The sequence below is a fragment of the Phoxinus phoxinus genome (genome assembly GCF_949152265.1).
Source record: "Phoxinus phoxinus genome assembly, chromosome: 2".
Taxonomy (NCBI): domain Eukaryota; kingdom Metazoa; phylum Chordata; class Actinopteri; order Cypriniformes; family Leuciscidae; genus Phoxinus; species Phoxinus phoxinus.
Window position 1 is genome coordinate 53,775,834 of NC_136877.1, and position 7,500 is coordinate 53,783,333.

Sequence of the window (7,500 nt, forward strand, 5' to 3'; positions counted from 1 at the left end):
CCATATTTCATGGATAGATAGAATAAAGACATTGATTTTAGCTAATAAAATACTTAAACTACACAGTGTACCTTTAAAGTTTCACCCAAACATAATGCACCGTTCTGCACAATAGATGACGTAACTTTACTGTAATATACTGTATCTCTGAAGCAGAGGCGTGTGTATAGATATTGTAATGCTTAGACCTTTAAACAAGTGTCAAAATATGTGACAAGTGTGTTTTTAAGTTTTGTTAATAAACAGTAAAAGTTTGAAAAACGTCTGAATTTATATTTATATGAAGTTCCTAAACGTAAGTTTCCTAAACACGTGTTCGACTCATCACTGATCAGTATGATTAGCAAGTTAAAGTCTAGTGTGTGATTTGTAAGTCTATGGTGATAGATGGATGGATGGATAGATTAACTGTATGTACAGCAGGATTCTGTGGAGTTTCTGCGCCATCTGCTGGTGACAATCTGAACACACACACACACACACACACACACACACACACACACACACACACCATTTTACTAAGTAGCCTACTATCCAAACTAGTTTAATGTTGTTGTCTGTCTGTTCAATTCTGGACACACATCCACCTGGATATTGTAGCCTATTGGTTTTCTTTCTTTCTTTCCTTCCTTCTTTCCTTCTTTCTTACAACATCTGCAGAGAGAATTAAATATTAATGTTCAGATGTTTCTTTGGAATTATGCGCCGATTTAATTTTCTCATCACTGTTATTGTGAAGAGTTGAGTCTGTGTTGAGTTTCTTCAATGTTTTCTTGTGTTGTGTTGGCGATGTGAACGCGTCATCCGGGTATTTCCGCGCGCGAGCGGAAGGAGAGCGTCGTTGCGGTGTGTGTGTGTGTGTGTGTCGTGTATTCTTCAGCGCGGAACACCAGAACACGACTGAGTGACCCGAGCGACATGGACGGTAAGTCGAGTGTTATAACGTGTTTATTCCCCGAACGGCAGAAACGGTTGTTTAGGTGGCGCGCGCGGAAGGGGAAGTCCCGAGCCTGAAGTTTGGCTCTCGGTTTCGGCTGAGAGAAACGGCGATCGGTTATTTCGGGAGTCTCCGGTACAGCACACGAATGATCGCGACGCGTCAACGCGCGTCACACATGACTATAAAGTTCTGTCGCATTACGGCCTAGTTTGTTGGTGTGAGTGCGCGAGGACCGATATTTTGATAAAGTCCTCACAGATAAAGTGAAACGCGGAAAAGTATGGAAGCCCATTTTGTCCACATAAGAAAGAATCATGCTTTGGTTAATCATAATTCTAACATAAAAAGTCGAAATGATGATGTTTAATATTCGTGGTAACTGCAGGTTTGTGTGTTGGATAAGGGGTGGGTGTTTTTATGGGTTAGTTAGTAAACATCATCACCTCCTTTCCTCATTAATAACATTACGTCACTACGTCACTGACCGCACAAATAATAGTGAAACTAATCCTGCTTTACAAACGCTATTTGTTTATTATAAATGCATGTGCAAATTAGCACACTTCTACAAATCCTTTAAATCTTTTTGATGTCATGGACACTCAAACATGATAATCCTCGATCAAATGACCCCCCCCCCCCCCCACACACACACACACAAACACACACACACACACACACACACACACACAGTCGCACACACACACACACACACACACACACAGTCGCACACACACACACACACACACCTCTCTTTAATCAATAGGCAACCATATAAAGAACCAGTTTGAACTAATTTCAAATGTTATACCAATTATTTGACTTGCAGTATTTAGACTCCATTAAGTTTTCTGCTCACTGTACTGTTAGGTGTACATCGTATCTTTTTATTTTTTAGGTATGCACTGAAATTTAAATTCTGGATGCACAAAACCGGAAATAAATTAATAATCAATTAGCCTAATTAATACGTATTTAACGTAATAACGTATTTAATTATCAACCCTCAAATAGTTTTTATATAAACTTTTTAATAACAAAATTGTTTTTACTTCAGCTTGTTGGTGAAATATTAACATTTAAATGACAATAAACTGTAATAACCTGTTTTAATGACAGATTTATTCAAACATTTGTTGAGTAGCGTGCCACACAGTTGACACGTTTGTAGTTTATTCACATTTTGTCACGAAATACACGATGAACACTGTCAAAACATGCCATCAGAGAAGCGCTTATCAAACGCTTGTGTCTGTGTGTTGCCCACAGACCCCTATACTGGCCCCCAGACCCCTATACTGGCCCCCAGACCCCTATACCGGCCCCCAGACCCCTATACTGGCCCCCAGACCCCTATACTGGCCCCCAGACCCCTATACCGGCCCCCAGAGACTACATGTGGAATGACACTAACAAGGTTTTAATGTAATCTGTGTGTGTGTGTGTGTGTGTGCGTGTGTGTGTGTGTGTGTGTGTGTGTGTGTGTGTGTGTGTGTGTGTGTGTGTCTGAGAGTAGTAGAGCCAAGCCCGTCTGTCACAGGATCGATCACAGTCCAAGAGACACAAATCAATTCTGACAAAATGTGTTGGAATGTAGTTTGACTGTTTGTACGGTATATCCATACGGTGTGTGTGTGTGTGTGTGTGTGTGTGTGTGTGTTCGAGCCGCTTACTGTCCTCATCTTCACCTCTGTAAGGACATGTTTCAATAAAGCAGGCTTTTAACCCTATAAAGACGGACATATGAATTAATAGTCGGAAATTCTTTTTATAAACGAAACTGTTTATTGAACCTTTAGACAAAATATAAAATACTCTTTTCAAAATATAGTGAGAATATGAAGCTCAGAGGTCCAAACTGAGCACAACATGATGATATTCTGATGCTTGAGATTGTAAATCGACGAGATCTTTATAGCAGATACTTGCATAAAATGCATATAAATATCTGCTAATAATGTCTAGGTAAGATGATATTTAATGCTTAGTTTTATGATCAAAGGTCTGTAGACGTATAATGCAGTGCAACACACTGATGATCGAGAGATGAACTAATAAACCTTCCTCAAAAGCTGATGATCATATATTCATATTTGATACTAGTGAGTTTTCTAATAAATGATGTATGATAATCAAGAACCTGCGGAAATATTACTAACATTATCAAAGTTATTCTTGCGTTTGCTTGATAAATCAGAGGCGCGTTGTAATGTGTGTGTTCATGAGAACTGTGTGTGTGTTCATGTGTGTGTGTTCATGAGAACTGTGTGTGTGTTCATGTGTGTGTGTTCATGAGAACTGTGTGTGTGTTCATGAGAACTGTGTGTGTTCATGTGTGTGTGTGTTCATGAGAACTGTGTGTGTGTTCATGAGAACTGTGTGTGTTCATGTGTGTGTGTTCATGAGAACTGTGTGTGTGTTCATGTGTGTGTGTTCATGAGAACTGTGTGTGTGTTCATGTGTGTGTGTTCATGAGAACTGTGTGTGTGTTCATGAGAACTGTGTGTTTATGTGTGTGTGTTCATGAGAACTGTGTGTGTTCATGTGTGTGTGTTCATGTGTGTGTGTTCATGTGTGTGTGTTCATGTGTGTGTGTTCATGAGAACTGTGTGTGTGTTCATGAGAACTGTGTGTGTTCATGTGTGTGTGTTCATGAGAACTGTGTGTGTTCATGTGTGTGTGTTCATGAGAACTGTGTGTGTGTTCATGAGAACTGTGTGTGTGTTCATGAGAACTGTGTGTGTTCATGTGTGTGTGTTCATGAGAACTGTGTGTGTGTTCATGAGAACTGTGTGTGTTCATGTGTGTGTGTTCATGTGTGTGTGTTCATGAGAACCGTGTGTGTGTTCATGAGAACTGTGTGTGTGTTCATGAGAACTGTGTGTGTGTGTTCATGTGTGTGTGTTCATGTGTGTGTGTTCATGTGTGTGTGTTCATGTGTGTGTTCATGAGAACTGTGTGTGTGTTCATGTGTGTGTGTTCATGTGTGTGTGTTCATGTGTGTGTGTGTTCATGAGAACTCCCGCCGCTGTCCTGATCCAATGCCGGAGGTTTAGTTTCGCTTGTTTAAACGTGACGTTGCAGAAGTAAAGTGTGTTATGAATGCGGTTGTGTTGATTTGAAATGCATTGTCATGGCAGACTGTGTGCACTCCATCTTCCAGACGGGTTAGTCATCATCACACACACACACACACACACACACACACACACACACACACTCCAGCTTCCAGACGGGTTAGTCATCACACACACACACACTCCAGCTTCCAGACGGGTTAGTCATCATCACACACACACACACACACACACTCCAGGCTTCAGTCGGTCAGTGTGTTTACGGCCCTTTCTGGAAACTCCTCTTTCATTATCCTCTTGTTTATTGTCATACATGTGTTATGAATCTTAGGATAATACTGTACTGGGGTCTCCGTTATAAAACTGTGTATGATCCTCACTAAAAGTGTGTACACCAGAACCTGCGCTGAACTCACTTTATAAGAGTGTGTTCATGCGTCTCCTCCCCGAAATAACCATATCTGAGATTACAACGCCTCGTTTACTATATCCTCATCTGCATATCATTTGCATATGCATATTCATCCACGTGATCACATGTTTAACGGTACGAGACATTAGGAGAATATGAGAGTCAGATGTGTGTCACATTACATTGCTAATAATCATGTAGTAGCCGATCCTTGCCTTGTTTTAGAATAAATAAATCAATAGCCTATAGTATAAAACATATTTCAGAGAAAGTTTCTCTCAATATTTTCCACTGGCCAAATAGCATTTTTAATTGCTTTATATTTTTATTGGAAACAGATTGTGAATTATTGATCATTATTGCGTGTAATATTTCCTCAGATCGTGAGTTCTGCTGTTATCATGCGCTGAGCAAACATTAACACACAGCATTCCTCAGGAACAGTGCTAATATTACTACTTATTAGAATATAAAACATGTTCTCCTCTGTAATGATTTGATGTCATTTAACTGCTGAACTCCATTAATGAGAATGGCATATTTATGTGTATATTAGATAGTTTTATTTATTAAACCGTTATTGTGAACATGCACTGTATTTAAATGAGGATTTAAAGGGGGTTTCCTTCATCTGTGTAAATGAGGTCGTTTTCTGCAAAGGACGTGTTCCGTCACAGCGAATCTGGAGAACCAACTAGTTTAAAAGAATGAGGCCAAGACAACGTTCGTTTCGAGTTCGTTTCAGTTCAAAACAGCTTTCCAGTCCAGAGTGAGCTTTCCAGTCCAGAGTGAGCTTTCCCAGTCCAGAGTGAGCTTTCCCAGTCCAGAGTGAGCTTTCCCAGTCCAGAGTGAGCTTTCCCAGTCCAGAGTGAGCTTTCCCAGTCCAGAGTGAGCTTTCCCAGTCCAGAGTGAGCTTTCCAGTCCAGAGTGAGCTTTCCAGTCCAGAGTGAGCTTTCCAGTCCAGAGTGAGCTTTCCAGTCCAGAGTGAGCTTTCCAGTCCAGAGTGAGCTTTCCAGTCCAGAGTGAGCTTTCCAGTCCAGAGTGAGCTTTCCAGTCCAGAGTGAGCTTTCCAGTCCAGAGTGAGCTTTCCAGTCCAGAGTGAGCTTTCCAGTCCAGAGTGAGCTTTCCAGTCCAGAGTGAGCTTTCCAGTCCAGAGTGAGCTTTCCAGTCCAGAGTGAGCTTTCCAGTCCAGAGTGAGCTTTCCCAGTCCAGAGTGAGCTGAGCTTTCCAGTCCAGAGTGAGCTGAGCTTTCCAGTCCAGAGTGAGCTGAGCTTTCCAGTCCAGAGTGAGCTGAGCTTTCCAGTCCAGAGTGAGCTGAGCTTTCCAGTCCAGAGTGAGCTGAGCTTTCCAGTCCAGAGTGAGCTGAGCTTTCCAGTCCAGAGTGAGCTGAGCTTTCCAGTCCAGAGTGAGCTGAGCTTTCCAGTCCAGAGTGAGCTGAGCTTTCCAGTCCAGAGTGAGCTGAGCTTTCCAGTCCAGAGTGAGCTGAGCTTTCCAGTCCAGAGTGAGCTGAGCTTTCCAGTCCAGAGTGAGCTGAGCTTTCCAGTCCAGAGTGAGCTGAGCTTCCCAGTCCAGAGTGAGCTTTCCCAGTCCAGAGTGAGCTTTGCAGTCCAGAGTCAGCTTTCCCAGTCCAGAGTGAGCTTTCCAGTCCAGAGTGAGCTTTCCAGTCCAGAGTGAGCTTTCCCAGTCCAGAGTGAGCTTTCCCAGTCCAGAGTGAGCTTTCCCAGTCCAGAGTGAGCTTTGCAGTCCAGAGTGAGCTTTCCCAGTCCAGAGTGAGGCTTCCCAGTCCAGAGTGAGCTTTCCCAGTCCAGAGTGAGCTTTGCAGTCCAGAGTCAGCTTTCCCAGTCCAGAGTGAGCTTTCCAGTCCAGAGTGAGCTTTCCAGTCCAGAGTGAGCTTTCCAGTCCAGAGTGAGCTTTCCAGTCCAGAGTGAGCTTTGCAGTCCAGAGTGAGCTTTCCAGTCCAGAGTGAGCTTTCCCAGTCCAGAGTGAGCTTTCCCAGTCCAGAGTGAGCTTTCCAGTCCAGAGTGAGCTTTCCAGTCCAGAGTGAGCTTTCCCAGTCCAGAGTGAGCTTTCCCAGTCCAGAGTGAGCTTTCCCAGTCCAGAGTGAGCTTTCCCAGTCCAGAGTGAGCTTTCCCAGTCCAGAGTGAGCTTTCCCAGTCCAGAGTGAGCTTTCCCAGTCCAGAGTGAGCTTTCCCAGTCCAGAGTGAGCTTTGCAGTCCAGAGTCAGATTTCCCAGTCCAGAGTCAGCTTTCCCAGTCCAGAGTGAGCTTTCCCAGTCCAGAGTGAGCTTTCCCAGTCCAGAGTGAGCTTTCCCAGTCCAGAGTGAGCTTTCCCAGTCCAGAGTGAGCTTTCCCAGTCCAGAGTGAGGCTTCCCAGTCCAGAGTGAGCTTTCCAGTCCAGAGTGAGCTTTCCCAGTCCAGAGTGAGCTTTCCAGTCCAGAGTGAGCTTTCCCAGTCCAGAGTGAGCTTTCCCAGTCCAGAGTGAGCTTTCCCAGTCCAGAGTGAGCTTTCCCAGTCCAGAGTGAGCTTTCCCAGTCCAGAGTGAGCTTTCCAGTCCAGAGTGAGCTTTCCAGTCCAGAGTGAGCTTTCCAGTCCAGAGTGAGCTTTCCAGTCCAGAGTGAGCTTTCCAGTCCAGAGTGAGCTTTCCAGTCCAGAGTGAGCTTTCCAGTCCAGAGTGAGCTTTCCAGTCCAGAGTGAGCTTTCCAGTCCAGAGTGAGCTTTCCAGTCCAGAGTGAGCTTTCCCAGTCCAGAGTGAGCTTTCCCAGTCCAGAGTGAGCTTTCCCAGTCCAGAGTGAGCTTTCCCAGTCCAGAGTGAGCTTTCCAGTCCAGAGTGAGCTTTCCAGTCCAGAGTGAGCTTTCCAGTCCAGAGTGAGCTTTCCAGTCCAGAGTGAGCTTTCCAGTCCAGAGTGAGCTTTCCAGTCCAGAGTGAGCTTTCCAGTCCAGAGTGAGCTTTCCAGTCCAGAGTGAGCTTTCCAGTCCAGAGTGAGCTTTCCAGTCCAGAGTGAGCTTTCCAGTCCAGAGTGAGCTTTCCAGTCCAGAGTGAGCTTTCCAGTCCAGAGTGAGCTTTCCAGTCCA

At 44.2% G+C, this 7,500-nt stretch overlaps 2 protein-coding genes across 2 annotated transcripts in view; both read left to right on the forward strand.

Annotated features, from left to right (window-relative positions):
• The window catches only part of LOC306993554 (calcium-binding protein 2), a 10,316-nt gene extending 10,051 nt beyond the window's left edge, over positions 1 to 265 (forward strand). The window contains exon 8 of the mRNA XM_079603419.1: positions 1 to 265. This exon is cut by the window's left edge and continues 1,526 nt beyond it. The gene's annotated coding sequence lies outside the window, so the exon portion shown is untranslated.
• A 218-nt stretch (positions 266 to 483) lies between these two features.
• The window catches only part of rela (v-rel avian reticuloendotheliosis viral oncogene homolog A), a 33,342-nt gene continuing 26,325 nt past the window's right edge, over positions 484 to 7,500 (forward strand). The window contains exon 1 of the mRNA XM_079603427.1: positions 484 to 925. Within this exon, the coding sequence (XP_079459553.1) occupies positions 919 to 925 (7 nt within the window). The 5' untranslated portion in view covers positions 484 to 918. The remainder of the gene's footprint in view (positions 926 to 7,500) is intronic.